The 27,486-nt window shown below is 39.4% G+C and overlaps 1 protein-coding gene across 3 annotated transcripts in view; it reads right to left on the bottom strand.

Annotated features, from left to right (window-relative positions):
- The window catches only part of COL24A1 (collagen type XXIV alpha 1 chain), a 118,339-nt gene that overhangs the window by 25,405 nt on the left and 65,448 nt on the right, over positions 1-27,486 (bottom strand). For all 3 annotated transcript variants that reach the window (XR_010441210.1, XR_010441211.1, XM_064719938.1), the window contains exons 25-39: positions 19,013-19,066; positions 17,226-17,279; positions 16,578-16,631; positions 15,785-15,838; positions 10,373-10,426; positions 10,068-10,112; positions 9,908-9,952; positions 8,759-8,812; positions 5,857-5,910; positions 4,838-4,891; positions 4,579-4,632; positions 3,304-3,357; positions 2,604-2,711; positions 1,037-1,090; positions 470-577 (exon numbers count right to left, since the gene is read on the bottom strand). Coding sequence is in view for 1 of the 3 variants with exons in the window: in XM_064719938.1 (XP_064576008.1) it covers positions 470-577; positions 1,037-1,090; positions 2,604-2,711; positions 3,304-3,357; positions 4,579-4,632; positions 4,838-4,891; positions 5,857-5,910; positions 8,759-8,812; positions 9,908-9,952; positions 10,068-10,112; positions 10,373-10,426; positions 15,785-15,838; positions 16,578-16,631; positions 17,226-17,279; positions 19,013-19,066 (900 nt within the window). In the remaining 2 variants the exon portion in view is untranslated. The remainder of the gene's footprint in view (positions 1-469; positions 578-1,036; positions 1,091-2,603; positions 2,712-3,303; positions 3,358-4,578; positions 4,633-4,837; positions 4,892-5,856; positions 5,911-8,758; positions 8,813-9,907; positions 9,953-10,067; positions 10,113-10,372; positions 10,427-15,784; positions 15,839-16,577; positions 16,632-17,225; positions 17,280-19,012; positions 19,067-27,486) is intronic.

Here is a 27,486-nt window from a genome sequence, read left to right as displayed (position 1 = left end):
TGAGACAGGCACTTTGCCTCTCTAGTGGGGAGCCTGGATGCTTCTGTGCATCTGCCACACAGTATGGAGCAAGCTTGGGGAGCTTACTATGAAAGGAGCAAAAGTTAATGGAATAGACTTAATTCAGCTGACTTTGGACCAGATTCCTATTTGATAGGAGTAGTAGCCTTCATCTGAAGTGCTTTGCTTCAGCCATGGCTAAGGCTGATGGTACGTGATAGCAAACCCCTTGATTTTTGTTCCTGGAACTGCAAAGGTTTATAAACACCCACAGCAGTGAGGTTTATGTGGAGTGTGAGACATGAGTGTTCCATGGTATGCTCTGCCATCCCACTCCCATAACTGTCAGATGTCCAAAAGTTTGAGGTGGCTCCTTCCAGGTCCATGCCCCAGGTTTCTGTCTGGAAAGGTGAACAGGTCTCATTCTGATGCTGAAAGACTTCTGTAAGTAAGAATGTTTTGTACTAACCACGGGACCTCGAGTTCCTCTTGCACCTTTAGGACCAGTTTTTCCAGGTTGGCCAGAATCACCAGCAGGTCCAATTTCTCCTGGAGGGCCAAGCTGCCCCTTTTCCCCCTGTTGGTATTATTGTATTAAAAATACTAAGAGATTGACACTAAGTTTCAAAATGCAATTGATGCTTAATCAAAATGTGTAACAGCATTATTTAATAGGTATGACATTTACTGTATGGTATTTACTGTAGTTATTAGAATGTCAGAGCTCAGAACTCTGCAGTATAAAAGAGTCTCTGCTAGAGCCTTCTCATTAAGTCTTTGTTTTCTTTTAGTCAAAGCTTGAAGCAGAAACTGCTCTGAGTTGCAAAACCACATCTTGATACAAATTTAAATTTCCTAAGACCTTGAATGTTATTGATTGCAGAATGATGACAATTCTAATTGCTATGGCTAACAAGTAAAAAATTGGCTTGAAGCATGACACAAAACAGGGATAGTTTTGGTTCAATGGAATTTTGTAATGTAAATTTGAGTTTCAGATAAAAGGAAGGGAACTGGGGCAGATGAAAAATACTACCTTCTTTCCTAAACGGCCCCTCTGACCTGGATTTCCTGGTGTTCCTTCAGGGCCCTATAGATTTATTAGGGAGAGAAAAAGAAATGATTGAGAAAGGCCTGGAAACATGTTTAACCTCTGCTCCAAAATGCACAACTAAGTAGGCTTTGGTAAAGCAGAGAGGTGGGAGGAAAAATGTCATTAACTGTGTCTTCAAGCAAGTTAGCAGGGCTGTCTCAAGTTATAGCATAAACAAATGGGCAAGTTTCAGGGATTATTTATCAAAGTAATGGAAATGCACTGCAAATAAGGGTGAAAAAAACCATTAAATCTTTTCCACGCAGAAAATGTTACTTTACAGATTTGTGAAGCTTATTTGTTACTTTATAAGCTACTGTTTAAGGAAAATGTAGTATTACTCTCACCTCCAATGAAACACTTAGACAATGGGCTATAGGAAAATTATTTCCATGTTTAGACTAGGATATTATGATCTGTCTGCATCCCTAGAATGAGGTCAAACCAGAACTGTGATGTGTACACTCCCAGATGCCAGGGAGGACAAGTGGAGAAGGCGGCAGCTCTACAGCTGCCTTTGGAACATGTAGAACAAAAACATGAAAAATCCCTCCCTAACCACATCCTCCCAAAAATCGAATTGCCAGACCTGCCTGTCTCACTGAGGCACAGAAACACTGCTGATGTTGATTATTGTACACAAGTATAATTACATAAAGAGTAGATATGCCAGGGTTGAGCTGTTTTACAATAATTTCAACATAGGAAACTTCCAATGTTCCCCAAAATTACCAATTCAAAATAGAGTCAAAGAAACAAAACTTGTTCTGCAGCACACTAAGGGTGCCAACAACCAAAAGAACACTTTTTTCATTTCCTAGAAAAGCAATTAACAGTGAAGAACCCAGGACAAAAGACAGCAGAATGTAGCATTGACACTTAGAAAACAGAGTGGACAGTGCTCCCAGCCATGAACAGCTGGAGCTCCAAGCAATGTTTTGTCAGACCCCACCATCATACAAGAGCTGCACAGAAGGCAGCTGCAGATGAGAACATGAAGGTTTTTGGTAAGGGAAGCTGGTCTGATTTAAAGCTACAACACTTGCTTTGGAAGCTGTGCTCCAAAATTGCTCTCATGAAGGAGTTGCATACAATTTCATGGATGGATTTTAGTTGCTAGGAGTGATGCCAGAACAAATGGGCAAACTGATCTAAGAATGTTGTCTGTGAATTCTAGTGCTTGTCTACTATTTGATCAGTGTATGTTTGATGCCACATTGTTTGGAGAGGAGAGAGCTGAAGTGAGAGGCTCCAGGTTGTGTGGTACATGTGTCTGGATGACAGATGGTGAGGAATCACCATTTGCCGAGATAGTCCCATATTTAAGATAGGAAAAGCATTTGTCTCCTCTCTCTACCAATCCTGAGCCACATTGGAAACTTATTTAAATACAGTCATCTCTAATTACATAGAAAAGCAGGAAAATCAAAAATTAAGGAAGAAAGAAAAATTAATTTTGTTTACTAAAAGCAAACAAGCAAGAAGTCCATTTCAACCAGAAAACACTTACAGGAATTCCCATTACGCCGGGTTCACCAGGGGGCCCAGCAATTCCTGGTAATCCCATCTCTCCTTTTTCACCACCTTCTCCAACAAGTCCCTGGTCTCCAGGGTCTCCCTAAAACACAATAAAAAAAACCCCCAAAATCCCTTAGTCAGTCTGCTTCTACAGAATTACTTGTTCATAAGAAAAGGGAATTCTGGATCTCTGAGTTTGAAAACACTGAAACTGATGTGAACCTTACCAGTCAAATTCAGACCAGGCTCTAAGTTAGGGTAAAGCCCTGTTTATCCCATTCCTACACTCCTACAGCCACATTTTGCCTCATCCATTACCGAGTATCTGAGATTGTTCTCTATGACATCCCCTGTGCTGGCACCTGCCACAGTCCCTGGCACAGCACTGATCTAATCTGGGGAGCAGAGCAGCCTTGGGCTTGCTTCCTGCAGCACTTTAGCCACCACAGACAAAAGCTGTACTCAGGTAAAACTTGCTTTTCTTTGTCAAGCCACTCAGCTTTGCAGCCCTTGCAAGCTAGCTATGTACCCAAAAGATACAGAAAACCCTGTACTTTACAGAACCTCCTGTGTTAAAACTAAGTGCACTCATGTGGGCTCAGTTGATCTGGTGTTGACCCAGGATAAAAAAGGAGATTTGGGTCCTTAGACCAATTAGAGTACTTTACATCTGCTGCAAAAATTTAACGTACCTTTGGGCCATCTTTTCCTTGAACACCATCTTCTCCTGGAGGCCCTGGTTCACCCTTACAGAAAGAAACAATTGAAAACAAAGTTACTGCCTATATTTCTTGACTGGTGTTATACATGTTTGGAAAACTTTAATTGCTGTTACAGTTTATTTATCTTCAGCATCACAGCCCATGAATATCCAATGCAAGAAAACATACAAGATGATCAGCATTAGAAAAATGAAGCAATACTATGCCCATATAACCCTGGAGATTTAGATAGTGGCACTGAGATTTTGTTTGGATTCAGAGCATATAACATGTAATTACAGTAACCTCAAAAACATACCAGTTCTGCCCTGAAACTTCCATGTTTATGTGGATAACTACTATATTGGTATGTTTTCTGTAGGGCCATTTACCATTAGAAATATTTCAACATTATAATCACAGAATCACACAGAATCATCAAGGTTGGAAGAAAGCTTGAAGACCATTGAATCCAACCATCAGTCCAGCACCACCATAATCACATTCTCAAGTGCCACACCCAGATGCCTCTCAAACACTTCAGGAGACTGTGACTCCACCACCTCCCATGGCAACTTATTCCAATGCCTAAACACTCTTTCAGTGAAAATTTTCCTTCTATTCTGAAGGTTCCAATCTGAACCTCTCCTGGTACAACTTAAGGCCATCCATTCTGTCCTTTGTTAGCTGGCAGAAGAGACTGACACCCACCTCACTACTGCCTCCTTTCAGGTTGTTGTAGAGAGAAAGGAGCCTCCTTTTCCTCAGATTAAACAACCTGTGCTCTCTCAACTGCTTCTCAAAATCTGTGCTTCAGCAGCTCCGTTGTCCTTCTCTGGACACGCTCCACACCTCAATGTCCTCTTTTGAACTGAGACCCAGAACCGGACACAAAGCTCAAGGTGCACCTTCACCAGTGCCAGGAACAGGGAAAAATTCACTGCCCTCCTCCTGCTGGCCACACCATTGCTGACATAGGCCAGGAGGCCATTGGCCTTCCTGGCCACCTGGGCACTGCTGATTCATGTTCAGATGGGCTGTTGACCAGCACCTCCAAGTCCCTTTCTGCTGAGCAGCTCTCAAGCCACCCGGCCCCTGTCCCTTTTTACCTTGCTACAATATTACAATGATTTTTTTTTTCCTTTAAAAAAAGAGGCTATCAGAAAAAAGCTTCTTATTGAATTCTTCTGTTAAATCAACATTTCTCAACCTGCACTTCATTCGTAACTTCTCTGTTGTGGAAAAAGATTTGCATCCAGAGCTTACCCTCAAACCTTGGTCACCTGGTTCTCCAGCCTTCCCAGCAGGTCCAATGTCTCCCTGAATATCACAAGGAAAATCCATTTTAAAGGACAATATTTGCAACAATGACAGGGTTTACAGCTGATGGAGTCATCATGACAATAACAGTATTTCTTAATGATCTGTCACTGTCTACTTGGCTAATGAATCAGAGCTCTCTGATTTGCTTTTATGAGAATTTGAAAATATAAAGATCTTAAGAGAGAATAATTTCAACATTTACCTTTGTGCCTGGTTCCCCCTGCAGACCAGGTTCTCCTTCAGGGCCAGGAGGTCCCTGCATGGTACAAGAGCTACTGTTACATGATCACAGTAATAATTTTGCAACAACTAAATAATACACCCAAAAATGAAGCAGAAGAATGGCCTGAGACACTGGGAAAGATGAAGGTCTGAAAAATCAAATCTAGACAACACAATTCTTTTTTATTTTTAGAGCCAAACAGAAAAGAAAGGAGGGTACAGAAGGAGTTCAGGAAATACAGTGTGGGTCAGGAACATACTGAAGACTCAGCAGTACCCCTAAGCCTGTACCTTTCACCATAAATTACTGCTGAGCAAGCATCTATCTTCTGCAAATCTGACTGACAACTTCAGTTCTGTTTAGGCTTGGAGCCAAGCAGACACAGCCTTTGGAGAACTGAACCCTTTTTGGAGGCCTCAGCCCCTAATGAGTTGTTGATATCAGACTGCTTTTCATAAAGTTTACACAGAAACCTTGGTAGTTAAGTCAGAAGTCTGGATTTTGGGTGACTGAGGAAGAGCTTTTCTTTGAGTACGCCAAATCCCTACTGCTCTAAGGTACTTCATTACAAATGCTGCTAATACATTCTGTCACATTTCTCTCAATGAAATATTAAAAACAAAGCAAAAAACAGAAGCAGAAGTGCTTCAGCTTTCTACAGCTGCTTTTCTTTATCTACAAATTGAAAGAACATATGATTAATGGTCTTTTACTGCTAACTGCAAGGAGAACAGTGCTTTAAAAAAAAATTGTTTGCTCAATTAAACCTTTACCTTCTATGACAAATGTCATAACGATATGCTCAAAGACAGTGCTTATAACAGAATAAACTACTTATTTTAGACATTCTTTGGTAACAGCTTTAAGTAAGAGTCTCTGACAAGCTCAGGATATTTAAGTCAGCTGCAGGTTTATAAAATTTTTTTATAAACGTATTGTCCAGGATTAGTCAATTATTTAAGTATTTGTAATTGATAGATAAGTGATTAAAATCTCACCTCAAAACCCGTTTCTCCAATAGGGCCAGCATCCCCTGGTTGTCCTCTTGGACCCTGGCATTAAACAAAATTTTGGATGCCTTATTCAATTAACATTAAATTACATTGTAGAGTATTCAATTTGTCTCTTCACAACTCCTCCAACTGGAATAAAGAAATGTATTTCATCGTCCCTCCTCCTGAATCCAACAGTGTATCCAAGTCCCATGAGGGCATACAGTACCAACCTTGATGCACTGAAATAACATCTCAAATAATAGCACAGATGTCTTTTCTTTTAGATCAAAAATAAATTATTATCTGAACTAAGCTCTTCTCTTGAGTAGCTGAGACTTTGTTTAATTAAGGTTTGTTAGACTGTCTGGTTTGCTTTGTGGAAAAGCCTACAGTCTGGTATGGAATTAGCTGAAAACAACTACTTCACCATGGACAGGACAGTCACTGAGGCATAACAGACTACAGGCTTCGTAGTAACATTGATAACCATAGCATAAGCATTTTATGATAAGCCTTACATGTAAGGAGTAAATTTACTGCAGTAACAGCCAGGGATCATTTCCCAAAGTGGCATGCTCAAATTCTCTGCACATGTAAGATCTGAGCTCATAGAGCAGGATTTGTGTGCTGGGAGCAGAAGCTGTAACAGCTTACAGCTGATTCCACAGCCACTGGGAATGTATGTCCAGACAAATCAGATCTCTGCATGTAACCAGTCTTTGAACTTCCTTGAAGTTCATATCTATTTATCCCTTTGGGACTCATTATGTCTAAACACATTCTAAATTCAAAACATTTTCTTGATCTACAATTCTCATGTAAAAGAAAGATGCTGCTTCTATTTATGACAGAAGCCATTTAAACAAATATTTACTCTTACTTTGTCTCACTTCCTCTTACAGACTCTGCATATGGTTTTGCTCCTCCTGATGACCTGTGAATATTCCCTTCCCTTTTAAAAACAATGTAAATTGCATCTTACTGACAGAATTCCAGCAGATGCATCTATTTTACCTTTTATCTTCATTTAAATATGAACAACTAAAACTGCAGTTACTTCCCTTTGATAATTCACTTTGTCCTAAACTAAGTTAATTGATTTTCATCTGCAGAAACGCCATGAAATTCCACTAGGCAAGTGTCACAAAGTTTCAGTCTGCTTCACAAATCAAGTATTTCTTCATATTACCATGGAGATAAGGCTGCTGGATCAGTAATGTATCTTTCTCCCAGAACTTTCAGAAGCCAAAATTTTATAGCAATATGGGAACTCCTTTCAACCATTATTATCAGGTAATTTGCAAAGGATTTTACCGAAATGTCTGACAAGTAGATAAAGTTTGAGTGCAATTTAGATCAACTCCATTAATACAAATAGCTTTAATTGCTCATATTTCTCTGCTCTTCCACCAACAATTAGGGCTTTTTGCTCTGTGTAGAACTGGTGACAGGGCCAGAAAAGCTCAGCAGCTGGCTTCCACAGTGACCAGCTGACAGAGGATGAAATCAAGCTGCTTGGATAGGCAGCTAAAAAAGAGCCATGCATTTTATTGTGCAATATCTTCTGTCATTTTATCACTTTCTAGCTCCACAGACCTTCTTCTGAAGACATTTTACTTTTTCAGGACTTGATAGAAAAGATATCCTGTTCACAGGATAAGTTTTTCTTCTGACAGTGAACATGTAGTTTCTATGATGGTGAGCACAGAGAAATGTAGACCACTTAGATTAGGTAAGGCAGACAGGCATGCTATTGATATGAAAACTCAGACTTGGCCAGAAAATGGCAGGAATTTGACATATAAACCTTTCACTGTAAGGCTCTCAGATGCTGCAACATGAAGATAAGATATAATAAATGAAAGAGATGAAATAACAAGAATCCAGTGATAACTATTGGAAGAAACACATTTTCTGTGAAATATTTTGCCATTCCTACAGGTTGGGAGCTCAAGTTAAATATGCAATTCTATCCTAAAGAAAATTTGTTGGGGTTTTTCTAGCCCCCAAAATGTGCAATTACTTTCTGTAAGGATGGATTAGTAGAAATAATATTATAAAAATTACTAAATACTAATAATAATACTAAAATTAATACAACTTTTATCAACATTTCACTTTCGAGATTTAAATTAACTATGTGCAATTTACTGTGCAAAATTACTTTCCAGAAGCAATGTAAACACACAATTTTTAACAACTCTATCAGATTTCTGCACCAGAAAATGGGAGCCTTCTCCCAAATCCTACTTAGACAGCATATATTCTTTTCCTGTATTTACATAATCTGATTTCCCCCCAGAGATGGTGCTGCAATACTATTTCTGCCACAGCTATATCTTGCAGTTCAGTGCATTTATTTGCTGCAGGTTCTTCCTGATCTTCTGTAACAATATCAGCCTCATGAAAGTGAGCCAGGCTTTGACACAGTAACAAGAATCCATCCAGCAGAGGAATGTCTGAGGTTTATTACAGCAGCCTCTTCTTGAAAATTTAACCTGCCAAATAGATGTGGTCCCTGTGTTCCTGAACAACAATCCCCATGTTTGCCTAAAAAACCACCACTAAAGTATTGCCACATACATTTACCTAATCCATAACACAGATTTCTACCTCAATATGGTGTAAAGCCACATTATATCGTGGTCTGTGCTCTGTTATGCTCTCTTGTGTTGTGCCCCCCTTACTACAGAGCTTCCCAACAAGATTAACAGCTCTCTATGAACAAATTACATTAAGCAAGGGAGGCAGACTCCAGCTCTGCAGTTGTGGAGCAATCACCCCACAATTCCTACCTAACCACAGCTGGAAATACTGGATCTCAGTAAAATGGAGCTTGAGTTGTCAGGGAGCTTGTATAATAAATACATGGAAAAACTCTGAGCAGGCATAAGGATCAACTTACTGGTTCTCCCATTGGTCCTCTGTCTCCTGTGGCTCCTGGAGGCCCAAGCAAACCCTGGAAGATTAAAATAAAATAAAAAATCACTGGAAAGAAGGTCCTTCATAGTCTGAGCACAGCCACTTCCTCTCTTGTTTGTGCTCACACAGTAATTAACACAGAAACACCCATGAAGTATGTTTGGCCTTTTTTTCTGGTTGACATGCACTGACATATCACTGGCTTCTGTGGCAGGTGAGGGAGTCCTGAGTAAGTCCTTCCTCAGTTTCTTTTACATACAAATGGATCTTAGCTGAGCCACCATTTACCAGTTCATTGTAATTCTCCCTAGATCCATGTGCTGCTTGTGTGTCCAAACTGCCCTAGGGGCTATTTTAGATCATCAGGCAGGCTCACAGCACACTTTTCTCTCTGCTCAACCTTTCTCATACCATTTTTTTCTCACACTGTCTTCTAGAAACTGTAGTTGTGGGAATAATACATCAGTATCCTGAACTTTGCAATAAATGTGCTATTACACATCATTTCAGCCTAATGAGGTTTTGCTTCATTTATTTCTGTGAATATAAATACATCTAAAAGTTCTAGTGAATGAAGAGGAAATGAAAACCCCCTGTGTCAAATGTGAGAGGCAATAAGCTCCTAAATCTGAGCAGAAGAGGCAAGAGAAGTATGGTGAAAATCAACATTTTGAGTTTCAACTGCAGAACAAAATCACCATCATTCCTGCTTAATTTTTGGGGTTTTTTTGCTTCTCTCTTTGTTGAAAATCCAGTACAATTTGGACTGACTGATAACCTGCTTTGTAAAAAAAGCCTCAAATAGAACATATTAGATTTCCATTCAAAAAAGCACTAAAAGAAGGAATTTTCTTCTATACATGATATTCATTTAACACATTTCTACATTTATCCCTACATTGATAACACAGACCTACTCCAAATTCTATCAAAGAATTACTGTTCTATGTCACAAAGACTTTCATCCTTAAAACTGCACTTCTGTCACTGGTTCTTTGTATGAATAAATGCAAACTGTCAGAGTTTTCCAGCTGCTCTGAAATAGATAAACTTCCTCAAACCCAAGTGTCAAACAAAGTATGAGATTTTCTGGATTTTTTTGGGTAGAAGTATTACTGAATTTCATACTCACAAGTGCACCCTGATCTCCTCTTTCTCCTGGATTTCCAGCTTTACCCTGGTTAAAGAGAAAAATCAAAAGAAAATGCTGGCTTCAAGTAATTTCCAAACACAGCTCAGAAATCAGAGTTACTGTGTTAAAGCTTACTACAAGCACTGGCTCCAATACTCACAATGAGCCCAGGGACTCCTTTCTTTCCTGAATCACCTCTTTCTCCCTGATAAATAACAAACAATGTGTAAATTCTACATACATTTACTTGATAAGCTGCATGCAGTTACTACGAGTTTAAATGCTGGGTAACTACAGCAAATGCCTCAATGTACCTGGAAAAGCCAGAAATTTGCACGTCTCTTGGATTAAATGGAAATCACTGGCTTCTGCAACGTTGAGCTGGAGGTTTTTTTGTTTGTTTACTTTTATTTGTTATGTTCTGCCTCAGTGTTTTATATAGTACTGAGCAATGCAAACACTCACCTTAACACCTTCTGTTCCCAGTTCTCCTGGAGGACCATCGAGACCTCTTGGCCCCTGAATATTGAACAAGTGATTGGGAATACTAATTATGCATTATTTTTGCTTGTCATTAAGGAGATGCTACATAAGCTTTAGGAGAGGGGAAACATTTTGTTAGCAGGAAAACCAATTTTCATTGTGAGTCAAATGTGAAATAAAGCTTCGAAGAATAAAATGAGTTTCTGGTTTGTTGAATTATGAACTTAAGAAGAAAGATTTTTTTAAAAGTATGTAAATAAAACATTCAGAATCCCTGCTGGAGCCAGATGGCAGGCTGATGTTTTCTGCTCTTTTTTTCATCCACCTTGTACTCAAGAAACAGACATGGACTTAGAGGGATTTAGATGATCACTGGATATAAAGAGTACTTGCTTTTGAGCACATTATAAGATGTATATACAAAAATTAATCTTGCTAGTAAGACTAGAAAAAGCAGATAAAATTCTTCCACTAGTAAACCAGTTTGAGGCAAGATTAGAAGAAATTTATAATTGTGAACTACTGTGGTCTATTGTTAGAGTAAAATGGTTTTTTTTTTATAAGCAATAGATGAACAAAGATAACCTGTTATATTATCGTAGCATAATATGGCAAATACCTATTGCCAAAACATTCAGAGTTTTTTTATTTAGATTGGGAATCCAAATTCATAAGCTTACAAGCAAATGAAAAATCCTTAAATATGTCATGAGCAAAATGGAAAATAATATTTTATCCATGCTAACTTAGGAAGTTATTTCCATAATTCTAAAAACCATGACTGTTTAGGTATGGAACATTAAATTAAAACCAGTTAATAACAACTTAAAACTAATGACCACTTCAAAGGAAAAGCTAGATAAGTATCAAGACAGGCTCTTTACAGCAGTGTGCATTGAGAGGATGAGACATAACAACTTTCCTGGTGGCATTTGGGCTGGGCTGGCATCAGAAGGAGTTGGTACACTACTATGGCAGTGCCTAGAGGAAAACAGTCTCCATTTCTATGGTGAATTTCTGAGTTGTAGAGAACCTGACATCTTGGGTCATGGTTTATAGCGAAGGGCATCCAATCATGACTGATTTTCAATCATCTAACTGTTCTAAATTATAATAATAGGGCCTTGTAAAATGACTTTGTTGGAAGCACATCTGAGTTTATTTAGTTTACTTTCCCCCTAAAAAAATATCTGTGACTTCCATATCTCTCCTGAATATTTTGAGAAAAAAACATACCAGAATTGTGTCTGACTCAGACTGACTGATCAATATCAAAACCTCCCTTGGAACACTTTTCTCTGGAGCAAAAGGGAAAATGGCTGACTGGTAACTCAGGAACAGAGTGTATCCAGAATCATTTAGGCTTTTCTCCTGAAATGAAAACCTCTCAGGAACAGGCCTTTCCTGTGAGTTGATATATAACCACAAACCTGGCAAAGCCAGAAATATCCCATGAGAATTCATCTGTCATCATTTCAGCACTGCTACTTCTGGCCAGCACAGAGCAACACAGAAAGCATAGGAAAAGGAAAAAGGGCAGGCAGGGAGAGCTGCATGAAATACTCTGTAGTGTGGGACACAGCTTTGTGAGCCAATCCTTGGGCTAGTCTGGCCACCTTTTCTGTTCTGGTGTAAGCCAGGACTGAGCAGTTAGAGGCACTTTTTTGGGCTAGAGAGGAAAAGAGGCTACAGAAGACAACACTGAGCTACCACATGGCACTCAATGTGAAAGGTCCTGAACCAAACAATACTGAAGTCTATGGAAAAAAATCTGTGACTTCAGTGCCCTCAGAGATTAGAAACAAAACACTAGTGGTGTTTTCAAAGGAGGCTTTTATAAAAACATTTATATTGTGACTCATGTTGAGATTATGCAACTGGGTAACTCAATTGTTGAATTACTCTATAGCATAATTCAAAAGAAAGCTAAACATATTGATCAAATTAATTTCAGGTTACTGCTCTTCACTTTTTTCTGTCACTGCTATCTGCAACACAGGTATCAGTTGTGATGAAAATTCAGGAAGAGACTGAGATGGAGTGAGGACAGGTCTTTCAGCTGTGGGGGTAGAAGGGACAGAAGCTCAAGGAAGACCCATGGAGGAACCACCTAAGGCAACACAAGGAAGGGGGAAATTGACAGCCTGAAGTTAAGCAATTGCAGGATAGTTTTAGATTTTTCTCAGACTTTTTAGATATGTGACCTGTCATTTCTCTTCGTGTGTTCTCCACAGGGCTGACCAGAGGATAGAATCCCAAGATTAAATATTCAAGGAAGAAAAAAGACAGGATTCCATTTTACAGATTTGTGCAATAAGGAATTGTCTTTCTAGGCTTTATCTTCTATCATATAGAATTAGCAGATAAAGTCTTTCAACATTTCTGACATAATTTTAATCATGAAGAGGATCATAGCTTGCAGTTTGAGGAACAGGCCTGTCAGAAGACTGCACAAGATTCTTAGTCTGTGTTATGCACATAACACACCAAAACCTTTCTGGCACTTACACAGATCTCCATTTCAGTGGAGTTCACCTCGAGTTCACCTTGGAGTTCATGGCAGCCCATGACAACTGATCTGATCACTAATAGTTAAGCAAAAAAGTCAACCAACCTTCTACTATAAAACACTGAATTGAAAGCAAAGTAACAGCAAGCAACATGATCCTCTGGGCCATGCCTTCCTTTAGCCAGCCACAGAACAAAGGGCAGGAATCCAAGGGAAAGGCAATTTAATATCCTGACAAAAGCACACAATAACATTCCTATAAATAGTATGGCGTGACTCCTATTGGCAGAGATGAATTGGATTGTACAATTTCTTACTAGAGGTAGTACAGAATGAGAGATATACTTGATTTGCCTGCTGTTATTTAAATTAGGTTCCAAGAGAGCTGGGGAGTGAGGCTGCCAAATGATTGCTACTGCTTTTTTCTTTGGACTGGGTTCAGCTCTGTTTCTAAAATGGAACATTTTACACTGAAAACTCTAGGATGATCATCTGAGAAAAAGTTCATCTAAGAAGGCAAAAAGCACAATTTAACTATTTTTCTTCCTTCTCATCCTGTCTCCCAAATACCAGAAGAGCAGAAATTACACAAACACAATATATAGCTACTATTTTTTGGTGGCTGATATGGAACAATATTAGAAAACGACATCAATTTACTCTCACTTCCTTCAAACAATTAAGAGACATAAACATTCAGCTATCAATGAACCACCCTGGATACTGGACACTTGTTTTCCAAGTGCACACAATTTGCTAAGTTCCATATTCCCTATGAGAAATATGAAAGATATCACTCATTAAAACAAAGCACAGATGTCCTCAGGCAGCTGAGGTTCTTCATGGCAGTACAGACACCACTAAGCCAGGGACAGCCCTACTGGCTGCTAGAGACAGGGGTTGCTGCTGCCTGACCCTAAATTTACAGCAGTTCACTGTGTCATTTATCTGCATTTTCAAGTCCAAACTTCATGATCTGTGTTCCAGGAAAGAACAGAAAATTACTTCTTTTGAGCTTTAAAATACCAAATGCCAATCTGAAGAATACTAAATGCCAAGAATTTTCGCACCTGTTGGCAATTTTGCCTAGGTCTTACTTATAAAATCAGTCTAATGATACAGAATCTCTTTCTCGCAAACTAGGAGCTACAGTTGTGTTAGTCCAAGACTACGGCAGGAAGTGAAAGCAGTCTCTGATGTTGTATTTTATGTCACACATTAGCAAAGACAACAGAAGATCATGCAACAGTGACTTCATGGCTGCTTACACTGCCACGCTTCCAGACTAATGCATTTCTTCCCTCTGGTCATGGAAAGAAATTCTTTCTCCTACATATTGATACATTCACCCTCAGTGGCATTCTGCCATTGAAGTAGCTACAAAATGGTGCTCTCCCTCTGTGTTTTCATAAGATTAATACTAAAAAAATAAAGTGTAATAGACCTTCCACATGATTCCAGCCAAGTGCATCAAGTCCCAGGCATGAGCTAAGGAGGCTCTGTGCTAGTGCTGTGCCCAGTGGCATGTTCCCTGAAATCCCCCAGGGTGAGATATTCCATAGGCTCCTAGACAGGCTCCCTTCAGCTGGCCAGAGCTCCTGGGGAACTGCAGAGTGAACAGCTGGATACTCTCAGACAGGAGTGAGCTGCTGGGTAAGCTTGGATGCAAAACCATTGCAGAAAGGTCCAGAATTTATGAAGTGAATGAATTCCATTCTGTGACAGTGCACAAGTAGAGGGTCAGTGTTTCTAAGACTTCTCACAGATTCCAGCTGTGAAGACAGGCTACATTCTTGTTTCCACACAATGAAGGGAGGTTTCCATATGCTTCCATTTAACTGCTGTATCTGACTGTGCTATGCATTTTCTGAGGCTTTCCATACAGAGCTCTGGGTTCTGACACTTCTTCTGAAGCCAGAGATGACAAACCCCAGGTTTCAGGGCACCTCAGATATTTTCCTTATGTGAGATTCCACTTTTGGTCTGATATTTTGATCTTGAGAGCAGAAAAAATTCTCAGTGGCCTCAGTGGGAGTTTGTTCTCAGAGCCTGAGGACCTGGGTCTGTCCTGAGAGCCTCTTTCATGAGACATTCCCAGTCATGCTGGGTGGAGGCAAAGGCATAAATCACAATTCCAAAACTGGACTTTTACAGACCTTGGGATATTTGGGATTTATTTTGAGTGATCTTTAATTATAAGCACTGTACTCCATGATGTGCTGCCAAAATCATAGAGATATTTATCAGGAATAAATGGAGCTGTGAAGACACCCTGGTCCAGCCCCTGGTATGAGCTGTACAAGTCTCTTAGGAATCATGGATATGGTGTCAAACTGGTAGTTAAGGTGAGAGACACTTCACTAATGTGGGCTTTGGATCAGGGTTTTGTATACAGTGAGAAAATCCATTTCCTTCATAAAATGAAATGGAAATGACAATCTGACAAGTGCAGGTTCAAAGTTAGCATGCAGTAACTTCTGATTACACTTCTGCCTCCCTCAAAACTGTCTTTGAGAGACTTTGATTGTATTTCCAAGGAAGTAAATGCAGGTAAAGAAAATTGTCCTTAAAACATTGAAATAGTCCAGTCGTTGTTATAAATGGCAACTTTTGCATGTTTATGTGTACAGAAAGAGTCAAGTGGTCATCTTGGTTCTAGTTTTGCTCTCAGCTGAAACCAATGGCAAAGCCCATTGCACTGTGAGGAGAAATGAAGATTCAGATTGTTTCCTGCACGGAAATACAAATATAATCTACCTGATTTCAGTACAAAGGAGTTCAGTGCAGAGGACACAGGGAGCAGCTGTAAATGGGTTATATTCCAGAATCATCTTTGCAGCACATCACTCTCTGCTCTAAGGAACACAAGGAGCATGGGTACTTACTCTTCTTCCCTTGGGTCCCTGTGGCCCTGATGGTCCTCGTGCCCCTGAAGGTCCCTACATGTCAAACAAACTTATTATTCATTGGCTTCTAAACACAAGTTCCTCAAAATTACAAGGCTTATGCACCTCGAGCAACAACCAATGCAAGAAAAAAATATCAATCACTTTCACCCATGGTTCAAATTCAATTAATTGTGTTTGTACAATTTATGTAGAAAAATCTAATTAACAGACTCTATCTAACATTATTTTTACAAAACACTGATGTGACTGGTGGATAGATTACTTCTACTATCCCAAAATTTTTAGAAGATACTTGTATTTCAGCAACATTATGTTAAAAAGCATTAATATTTTCTGAAAAAAAGGTTTGTTTTTATCTGCATTGAAGACCCATGGTAGACAAATTATATCAACTATACACAGGAGATTATAATTTATTTTTTATTAACAATGAAACTAAACACATAATGAATCTATTCATACTGTATTAGGCACCAATGAATTCTAAAAATATTATTCAATTATTAACCATCCTTGCAAAATTTCATTTCCCTACTTGTCTCAATGGAGTGATTTTTAAATGGATGAGTAAATCATATAATTATTTTTCCCTCTCTCATAGATCATCCTGGCAAAGAGCAAGTGAACAGATTCTGTCCTCGTGTGCATTTTCATGACAGTTTTATAGATTGCAATACAAACTAGAAACCATTCTTAGCTTCACCAAAGCAACAAGACAATTTGAAAATAGCTCATTTTACGTCAAACCAAAGCACCACCCTATACCTACAGGTAATCCTTCTGGCCCCACAGGTCCAGGGCCTCCTGGAGGTCCTGGATAGCCCTAGAATTAAAATAAACATAGAAAAGACAGAAAAGTTTTATCTAAATTGCTATTATAGCAACAGCCAAGCCTGCAGCACATTTTCTAGAAAACTTCAACAAGAACATGGGCACATGTGTGTGGTGTGTCACTTGTGCAGCCCAGCAGCCCTCCATGGAGTGCTGTGTCCTGCCTCAGGACAAGGGTCTGGCCAGGAGGCCTGTCCCCCACAGGAGGGGCACCCAGGAGCTCTTTGGGAAGTGCTGGGCAGTGGAACTAGAGGTGATGATATTTACTACTCTATCTGGATAACCTGGGTTACTCAGGTTTACACAGGAAATGGGTATTTTACTTTCTCTCCTGTTAATTCTCCCTGCTTAGAGCAGTTTTTCAAAAATGCAGTTGCTCTACAGTTTCATTCAGCAGATCACTTTGCAATCACTGCTGCAGAGGAGATAAAGCCACAAAATGAAACTTCGTAGGGACCATGCATCACAAATACTGCTCTCCCATAAGGTCTGCACAGCTAGAAGGGAGAGAACTTATTACTGTTTTGGAGACTAAAGTGCTTTTATAAGTAACATAATTGTGGATTTTACATTACTTGTAACTTACCATGGCACCTTTTTCTCCAGGAGGGCCTACAGGTCCTGGACTGCCCCTCTCACCCTTTAACAACAAAGAAAGAGAAGAAAAAGAAAAGAACATTGAATATTCTTCCCCTTTTTCCAATGTCCACTGAGCGCACCTGTCAGTGCATCACACTATTGGTTGAGAGACTGCCCTTCAGAAACAGTGCAGAGACCTTTTTTAACTTTTCTTTTTTTAAAATTTCTGTATTCTTTCCTCCTACAAGCCTATTCATCTTTTAAAAAAATGACACAACTGAATTTCTATGTCTTCTCTTTCCTAGAAGACTGAAGAAGAGGTTTGACTACATCAGTCTCAGAGAACTGCTGCTAGATGTTTTCTCTCTGTTGGGTGCATCATATTTATAGTATGTTCCTTAATCCATAAAATTCAGGACAGCAAACAAAGAAAAAAGACAATATTTTTTCTCTCTTCCTTTTTTCTTCAGTATGTGTTAGGAAAGCACAGCTCTAAAAGGAAGGCCAGCCCTTCAACAGCTGATGAAGCAACTTCAGTAGGGAAAGCAGGAAGGGTGTTTTCTGGTCTCCCATACCTTTTCACTTTTCATTCATGTCACATCCAGCCCAAATATCAGACTTAGCTGTAGATTATCCTCAGAAGATTACACTTTTATTACAAATAGTGCACATGACATAGTAATAGCACTCTAATTTATATTGTATACTGTAATTAGACTGGAAATACATTTGTCATTTAAATCCACATAGCATGTGTTACCTTGCACTACTTAATCCACAAGAGAGGAAGAATAAATTCTGTAGAAACAGCATAGTAGTGACAATTATTGCACCATGAAGAAGCTTCCTTCCATTTGCTCATGACAATTTAATTAGTCTTTTACTTCTTTTCCCCTCCTAGCTAAGCTAGCAGCAGTATCACAAGGTAATCTTTTTGGGCCAAGTGTAATTATGAAGAACAAGAATCCTCTGACATGAAATTCTAAGATGACATTATCACTAAAACTGTAAGACATTTGTCTAAATCTAAAGCAGGGCTTTCCACTGATGCATTTCCTTTCACAGATTACATAAATTATAATCAGCTTTTAATGGAATTCCCTAATAGTAGATTAAGACTTCCTCAATAAAATATCTAAATAGCAGACACTAGTCTAGGTGAAATAATTCAGCCCTGCAGGAAAGAAATACAAATGGTCCTGCATCATTCTCACAAACAATTATGTTTTTATCATAATTGAAGCTGGCATGCAGTCCAGTAATAACTTCCTAGTTTTCAGTTTTAAAATACTTCACCTAAATAAAACCATGTCAGACACACTTAAGCTATTTATACTGTTCTAGTCACATTGAGTCTGCCAGGCTTTGCTTTCACAAACACAACAGTTGCTGCACAGCAGACAAAACTCAGGCTTGTCTTTTTTATTCAGTTAATGTATGGAGCCAAGTTTTACCTTTCTGCTTTTTTCTTCATTATGTAGTAGTGCAAAACCAGTGAGTACTGTATAAAACAAGTATAATGCATGCCAGTTTCTCTGAAACAATAGCAGTATAGTAAAGTGATATAAGAAAGGTATCAAATCTGTCAACTCCAAATTAACTGTGAAGCAAAATCAAGGATATCAGATACATATCTCAAATAGGAACATTTGGATTACAAGTTTTTAAATCCCCATGCTCTGAAATAGCTACAGGAACATTAGCGCTGACAGTGGTCAGCAAATGATCTCTCACCAGTACTTTATCACCCCAATGGTTTTCAAAGCTGCTGAGCAGTCAGATCCATTATTATACCTTTTCACCCAGGTCTCCAGATGGCCCAGCTTCTCCAGGTAAGCCAGCTGATCCCTGTATACAAAGAAAGAAGACTTACTTACATGCTGTCTCTACTAGTTCACGGTCAGCAGCTCTCCAGCAACAGAGCAGGGCCCAATTCTCCCTGACAGAGAGCCATAGAGACATCCCAGGGCCCAATTCTCCCTCCCAGAGAGCCCTGTGAGACACAGCAGGGCCCATTTCTCCCTCTCAGAGAGCCCATGTCAGCCTAAGGGGCACCTTGTGACAGTGGGGGCTCACAGGGACCCTGCATCAGCACCAACAGCAATCAGCTACTGCCAGGAGGAAAACTGCATCCACTTCATCACAATGCCACCCTGCCAACTTAGATCTGCCACTCAGCTCAACCTTGCACTGCTAAAAGCTTCACAAACATACAAATAAAGGTGATAATTGCTCTGCTAGTGCTTCAGTCTGACCACAAATTTCAAAGGGAATAAATTCAGTGGAACAAAGTAAAATGCAGTCAAAACAAACTTATATTGGATCAGGTGTTGTCAGAATTTTCCCTTCAAAAGTAGTAGCCCCAAATGCCTTTGAAGTCAGAGGATCAGAGCCTTTCAGGCATTCAAAAAAGAAATAATTCTCTCCGGAGGCTCTCTCACAAATTTCCACTGGATAGAACAAGTACAACCATATGGGATGGGAAACAGGAGAGGAAGTGCTTTTAAAAACCTTATTCCCAGTGCTAACAATACCTACTTTGTTATGAAAGCTAAAAGAAAAAGAAATTATAGCACAAGGTTCTAATTGAGAAAAATATGACACAATGAGCTTGAAGAAAAAGCACTAAGTGCCCAGAGTACACAGAGCAAGACTGCTCTGGGAACACGGCAGAAATGTGGAAGTTCCCAGTAATGATATAACACACAACTGTATGATGCCTGTATCACTTGAAAAAGGAAAAAAAAGAGAAAGTTATGTCAATTCACACATTGGCATTGCCATCTTTATGTGTGCAAGAAGGAACTAGCATTAGTAGCACTGCACTGGCATTGAAGTACAATTTGGAAAAAATGGCATTACTTAAAAAAATTAAAAATGCAGTCTTTATCTGTAGAATCTGGATACAGTTCAGCCTCAAGTCCTTTAACAAAACAGGTGTAAAGTAAGTAGAGATTTTATGATTACTTGTTCTCTTGGACTGCTAGCTATGCTGGAAATCCCACAGTTTGAACATATGGCAAAGAGCCAGCGATACAGCTACTTCTGAGGCTGACAGTACTGGCACAAATTACTTTATGGAAGGAACTAAAGAGATAAGCAGGCACCTGTATGGCCACTGGACTGATATATGATGTGTGGGAACTTGTGTATTATATGTCAGAACTGAGATGTCTCCTGCCCTGGCAGCAGCCAGAGATGGGTCCTGGTGATACTGGCACTGAGGCAATGGCCCCGACGTCACTGGCAGCAACCAGGGACTTTTGTGATGGATTTTGAGAGTGAGAGCCCCGAGTCAGAGCCAACAGTAGGCCTCAGTAGCAGGCTGAAAGCTGTGAGACAAAGAATTACCCTGTGCTCCTGCTTATCAAGGTAAGAGGTGTGGAGGTACAGTTTCAAAATGCTAAAGATGAATCACTTTGATTCCCCTGTTCCAGAAAGAACAGAAGACATAATTAGAGCCAAGGTGAAACTCAGACCTGTTCTCTCCCCAGAGAGACACTCCTGATCTCCCACCCATGGCCAATGCCATGCTGTTTGCAGGACTGAAGATGCTGATCAGAAAGATGGAGAGCTGTGCCTTGCCCCAGCAGTGAATCATTCAATGTACAGCTCTGCTCAAGTTCTCTTTTCAATTCAGAAGTACTGTCTTCCCAATTTGGTTGCTCTGGGCTGCAAGAGCAGCAATGACTAGGAAGCAGTGACTGTGAATGTGCTCTTGTATTCCCTAGCACATTAGGGCAAGCCTATGGCACCCTCCAGAGAGAGGACCGAAGCTGGCTATTAAACAGAACGTTTCTTATACATTGGCTATTCCTCAAAAGTAGTTAAGAAAATTTATGGTAAAAACGCTAAGAAGGCTGATAAAAAGATGTAAAAGAAACTTGGCATACCTGGAATTGGATATCCATGGAAAGCAAAACAATAGTCAAGATGACTAGAAGTGAAGCCAGTGAAATGCTAGAAGCAACAGGGACTTCAGAAGGTATGAAGGCGAAAGAAATTCATGACAGGTTAACTAAATGCTCCTCCATTTGACTTCCAAAACAGAGGTCAAGTATCTGAGACTGAGAAAATGCTAGGGCTGGTATGCACACAGGCAAGAGAGCCAAAATACTTACTTAAGAATAGAATCTTGAGTTTCAAACAATTAGTAGTATTCAGTAAAAAGAAAGTACAGAGAGCAAAACATCTTGTTCTGTCAACATATTAACCATAAAGTGATGTCCCTACATCATTCCTGACAGACTTTCTGTAAGATCATGTGTCTCTTGAAATCCCAGATTTGGACTGGCTTGCTATAAGAGCAGCTACTAGGACTGGATTGAGGTTTCAACTCTCTCCATCTTATGTAAGAAAATGAATACAGTCCAAAGCAGATCTGTTGAATCAATGTCTTCCAGCATCCCTTCAATCCTCTGGGGAGCAGTGATGGATTCCAAATAGAAAACTGAATATATTAGAAAACAAAAAAGTGAAGCAAAAATCCTGAAGTGATTAAAAAAAGAAATCAGCAACTTATTAAAAAAACAGTCATCAACTTTCATTTACAAGGACTTGTGTAAAAGTCTCCAGTGAAAATAGCAGCATAATAACAGCATTTTAGAAACCTTCTTGACAGGACCATTTTGTAGAAAATGAATCAAAGACCAGATCTCACAACTAACACATGCCTGAGAAAGACAAAAACATCTTGCCAGGGCATATGCTCTGTGTTAGAAACTGGACTGCAGTTGAATAATTGAAAACACATTGTACACTTAATGCAAACTCAAGTATAGAGTAATCCATTGAAAAACCTGCTAGTGAGAAATGAATATACAGCTAGTTCCAAATATTCCCACGACAGCAGTTACCTGCCAGGTTGTACTTTAATATGCTCTTCTGAGATAATTGAAAATTTTCCAATCCAGTGCTATTTCATTTACAGTTCAGCTTTCTCAAACATCTTTATTCAACATTCATTTAATAAGATGACATAATACATTTAAAATACTATCTTGTCACAATGACATTTTTTTATTAATTTTCTGTCTGTTGAGAAACTTGGTTTGTAATCAACCAGAGGTGATAATCTAAATGAAAATGTGTGATTTGCTATGGCCAATGGAGGAAGTGAATAAGAGCAGAGATGCACCATATTTGCACCCTGCAGCTGATATTTTACTCCATTCTTTAAAGAAACTCAACTACCTGAATATTTGAAAAGCAAAATGTACTGGCACCAATCACCTACTCAACAGGAGTTTTAAGAAATAAATAAATTTATTAAATTTTGCTGCCAGTGTAAAGCAGGGTAATTCTATTTGATAGAGATTTGATATTCCTCTACCTGTAGAGGAATGCTTGCATTTAAGGGAAGCTGCCTGACCAAGTGGGGGTAGGATGTGCTCACTGACAAAATTTTGGAAGCTGAACTGCAGATATCATGTGCAGGTACTATTATGAACCCTAAAAAACAGCTGAAACCAAAATGATAAAAAGAACCACTAGCAAAAAATCCTTCAAGAAAAATGAGCAGCAGCTTGATAAAGCTAACTTCTAGCTACTGTAACTCCTTCTGCACTCCTCTCAGCAGGAGCTATAGCATATCAGGTCACCTGGGGTAGAAACAAGCACAAGGTAAGACACAGAAGCACCTTTATTGCCATTCACTGTTAAGTCCTTCACAGAACCCACAATAATCTCTATCCAACCGCTTTCTGAAAGCAGCTGGAGCAGTTCCCTCTTTGGAAGCCCTTGGCAATGTCCCATGCATTCACCAGACTTTGGAAAAAAGGCTTTCCTCAATTGACTTATCTTTTAGCCTATGGTTTAAAATTCTCTTTTGTATATCCCTAAAGCCCAGACTTTTCAGGATAATTCAAACAACTCCTTCTGTTGAGCATCCTGAACACATCAGTTAAAGTTCACTTAATCTTTTCTTCAAGCAGAAGGAATTGCAGTTTCCATTCTCCCTGAATTATGCATCCCTGGTGCCTAATCCAGCTGATTTTTACCCCTCTGAAGGACGTAGTAATTGCTTTATGGTAATTCTTCCCAAAAGCAGCTCAGCTACAAGGTACATGGCCTGCCTGCAGTATTTTATTGTCCTTCACAGACTCCTGCAGACTGACCATTTACAGCCTGCTCTGGAGCTGCCATCCACAGCCTGAACATCACTGCTTTTCCTTTGCTGCACTGTAAGGGTTTTTTCATGGCAAAGCACTTTTTATTTCAGCTTGGTTTCCTTCTGTTGTTTCAAAAACTATGTGCAACCAGGGAAATTTGCTGACATGTAATTTCTGGAGATTATTTTTCCAGGATTTGTGTTCACGAACTCTGCCTTTTGACACCAGTTGCACATACTACAGCTGACAGTTCTACCCTTCTACTCTGTCTCAATGTGTGTACAAACATCAAGGATTTCTAATTCAGAAGTGTACAGGCTGAATTTCTTTAACAAATTTTAGCAAATTGATCATTTGTAGGAGATGACTGAAATCAGTTTCAAATATTTGCTCTCCATCACTGAACTGCATTTATCTAACATAAAAACATCCAGTTGCACATGTCAGCAAAGAAAAAAAATTTCCTCCCCCAAAATATAAGGGGAATTTTCTCAATAGCTGAAAGGGTTGTTTCTTTTGGCATGGCTTCCAAAAGATTTTGTCTCATCAGCAGTGTAAATTTGCTCTGTCTGCTGTTCCCTTGGTTCTCACTATCTTAACCAATCCCTCTTCAATTGGACCTGTTGGTCCTGCAGTTAACCAAATATCCTGCAGCAAGGAACAGCTGCTGGATTCTACCCCAGCTCAGGGCTCTGCTGAACCAAGCAGCCCCACCTCAATCTGCCTCCCTTCCCCTTTAAACAAACACAACATATGCTGTAGCCAAAAAACCAGCTTTTGTTGTAGGATTTGGTTAAGGAATAGTGTCTGAAGTCTGACTTGAAGCACATTCCTGGTCTACTCTTAAATGTGTGTCATTTATGCTTATGAGCACAGCAAACATTTCATAAATTTAGTCTGCTCTGTTTCCACAGTGGACAAGCATCCAGAAATATTTTGGCAGAAATGTGCTCTGAGGAATCAGCAGCTTCATGTGACCTAAGAAATGTTGGATGCTGGGGCTTCTATCCTATTGACAGAGCTGAATTTCAGCACATATTCCACCTTACTAGGCTGAAAAGCCAAGTGCTACAGTCCAATCTCCTGCTGTTGAAGTTTCCCTGCTTGTGCAGAATTGCCATTTGTGCTCTTCAAAGCAGGTATTAAGCAGGACCTGGGAAAGCTGCTAGAGAAATGGAATAACTATTTTGCAACCTCAAACAGGTGTTGCAGACATTTTAGTCAATGACAAGAGATGGATGATACCAGGGGAAGTAAGCAAATTGAAAGAAACAGAAGAAAAATATTGGCACAACCCTTTGGTATCAATAGCAGACAGGCACATGTGGTCATGGCATAATTTTCAATGAATTCAGCATTTACAGGAGTTATGATTGCAAAATTGCTTCTTTGGACAGCTTATTCAGGAAATGCACTAGTTGTCATTTGGAAAACTGGAATGCTATGATGGATTCCCCACTGCTAAGAACCAGTATAATATATTTTTACCATGGACTTGAAAATATGTGCTACATCCTGTAATTTGAAGAAGTCTGTCCATAGATGTAATGAATAAACAGAAAACTGTAGACAAGCCAAAAGGGGAAGCTGCTGAGGTCGTGGTGCAGAAGGGAAAAAGCAAATACACAAAATTCTTTAGACATTGGGCTTATTATCAACATTTTAGCAATTTCTTTTTCCTTTTGCCTTTAATATCAAATAAACTTTACAGTACTTGCACATTTTTACTGCTATTTGTACAGTTCCTCTCTGTATTTAGTGCCACCAAGCACCAGGTAGCACACAAACTGCATAAGGCATCAGTAAGGACAGATATGCCCCTTTCTTTGACTCCATCTCAAAATCTGTCCCAGTGGTTGGTAGCACTTGTACTTTGCTTTTGCACTTTGGTTTTCAATTTTTTTTTTTGTTTGTGTGTGGCATGTTTGATTCCAGAGATGCGCTCATGCCATCAGAGCCAATGCTGAATAACAGTGAGTGGATTTATCTGTGAATTAACAAGTCCATACTCTGTGTGCGTGCCAAGGGAAAGAGAAATTACTTGTTACAAACAGAAGCTGTTGAGAAGCTGGAAGCAAGGTCTGTGTCCAAAGCATACAGAAGTGAATATTTTGCATCAGGACTGATGTCTGGAAAAGCACTTTATGCATATGAGAAAAACCATATTCTTCCTGTTAGTACTTTTCAATTCTTTTTGGAAAAGCTTAACTGTTACAGATTGCAGTGGTGAATAAGGTGAAGGAAAGGAGTTTTGAAAGGTCTAAGAGTTGAGTGTGCTTGTGTCTCCTCTTGATGTTTCACCACTGGCCTCAATGACAACAAAATATGTATTATCCCCCTAAAGGTCATGCAGTGGGCACTGGTCCTCTGCTGCCAGACAATGCAAAGGTCACCACACATCAAGGACCTATGAAGCTCATTTGATTAGATAAATGTACATAAAGCAGAAGATATTCTACAACCCACAGGTAAAAATAAGAAATATTTATCAATAACTTAGAAACTATTTTGGTTTTCAGGTATTGTGTGCCGTTCTGTATCACGTAAGTTCGCCAAATATCACAAGTGGGAAATGGCAATTAATGATTGGCTATAATTATCTTTCTTTACAAGACTGTAACAGGGTTTGTTTGGCATAGAAAATATTATTTCCTTCTTGCAGCTTGCCCCTGACTGTAGTCAGGTACTGGTATGATGATTTTATTTAACATCACTGCAACGTATCATCATTGATTATGTGTTTGAGCTAGTAATTACTACATAGAATGGAGCTCTTCTAGTGGTGAAAGACATTATGCTTATACAAAATAACTGAGTTGTGCAAAATTTGTCCACTGAATTCAAGCTCACTGTGGAGCAAAAAAAAAAAAAAAATTCTATGTCAAATCCAGAAAGTTAAGTAACTAGGTTCTGTGGCTGTTTCATGCACTAGTATGGATGCAAGGATTCGAGATTGAGCACAGCTTTGTCTTTTGTTGAGGGTTTTGGTGCATGTCACTGTAAAACATAGTAAATGCTATCAGTTTTGCCTAACGTTACAGGCTGAAAGACAGAATTCACACACAAAAAAAGTCACCCCTAGAGATATGCTGCATGACTTTCAAGGGGACATTGTGGCATGTCATGGCACTTCTGCTTCCTGTGTCAGCAGATGCTTTTAACAGAGAGTCCGGCTTCTCAGTGCCCTTCCCCAGAGCACAACCTCCAGAGTGCCCAGTGGAGCTGAAGTTTGTACCACTCAGCAGTTTGTCCCACTCCTGCAGTCACCAGCCATTAGATGAGGTGCCTCAGGTACATCTGCTCAGTGCTGTGCAGACAATGGGGAGCTGACTCTGACTACCCACTAAGCTGAACAGAGTTCATGTGAGAAGTACAGCACTAAGCCCAAACCAAAGTGTGGTATCTCTCTTCAGCATAGGTGAATTCCAGAAATAAAATCAATTTAGTCATGTTCTACACAATATTTGGGTAACTCAAGCATAGGCCAATAAACTCACATCTGCTCATAAATCCCAGATAAATACAGAAGGGCAGGGGATGAAGTTAAGTAGAGATAATTCCAACATGGTATGTTTCAGTGACAACTATCAACTAAAAAGGCACCTGCAGTGGAAGAACTGAGAGAGACCATGCCTTTAAAAAAAGCAGGATAGGAGGTTGTGGATCTCAAACTGAATAAGAACACACAACTGTAAAAGGGAGCATGTCTATGCAAGAAATAGGCTTGTAGGAAGCAATGTTTTCTTTCTCAGCACTCTTAGCAGCTTGGGCAGTAAGCTGGAGTCATAGATGTTTGGATGAATTGGAAACAGACTACAGGGAGTTAGAATGTGACTTAAATTATCTCAAAAACATAACAGGCTAATTGAATTGGGACTGTTAAGCCTGAAAAGAAAGAATGAAAGAGGCACAGAATAACAACCACCATATGTAAAATGCTGTTTCCAGCAGAAAGGAATCAGGTTACACAAGTGAAAGAACTTTTTAAAAAATAGAGAAGCCCTGGTCCTGGAACTTTTTAATAACTGGTTAGACAAATATTTGTCAGAAATTATGCAAAGATAACAGATCCTGCCTAGGCAGAAGAGGATGGATATGTGTCACCACAAGGTCACCTTGAGCTCTGTGATTTTATGGAGCAGAGACAGAAGCAAAATT

The sequence above is a fragment of the Zonotrichia leucophrys genome, chromosome 8 (genome assembly GCF_028769735.1).
Source record: "Zonotrichia leucophrys gambelii isolate GWCS_2022_RI chromosome 8, RI_Zleu_2.0, whole genome shotgun sequence".
Lineage (NCBI taxonomy): Eukaryota > Metazoa > Chordata > Aves > Passeriformes > Passerellidae > Zonotrichia > Zonotrichia leucophrys.
Note: the sequence above shows the minus strand (reverse complement) of the source record. Positions and strands in the feature narration are given on the sequence as shown.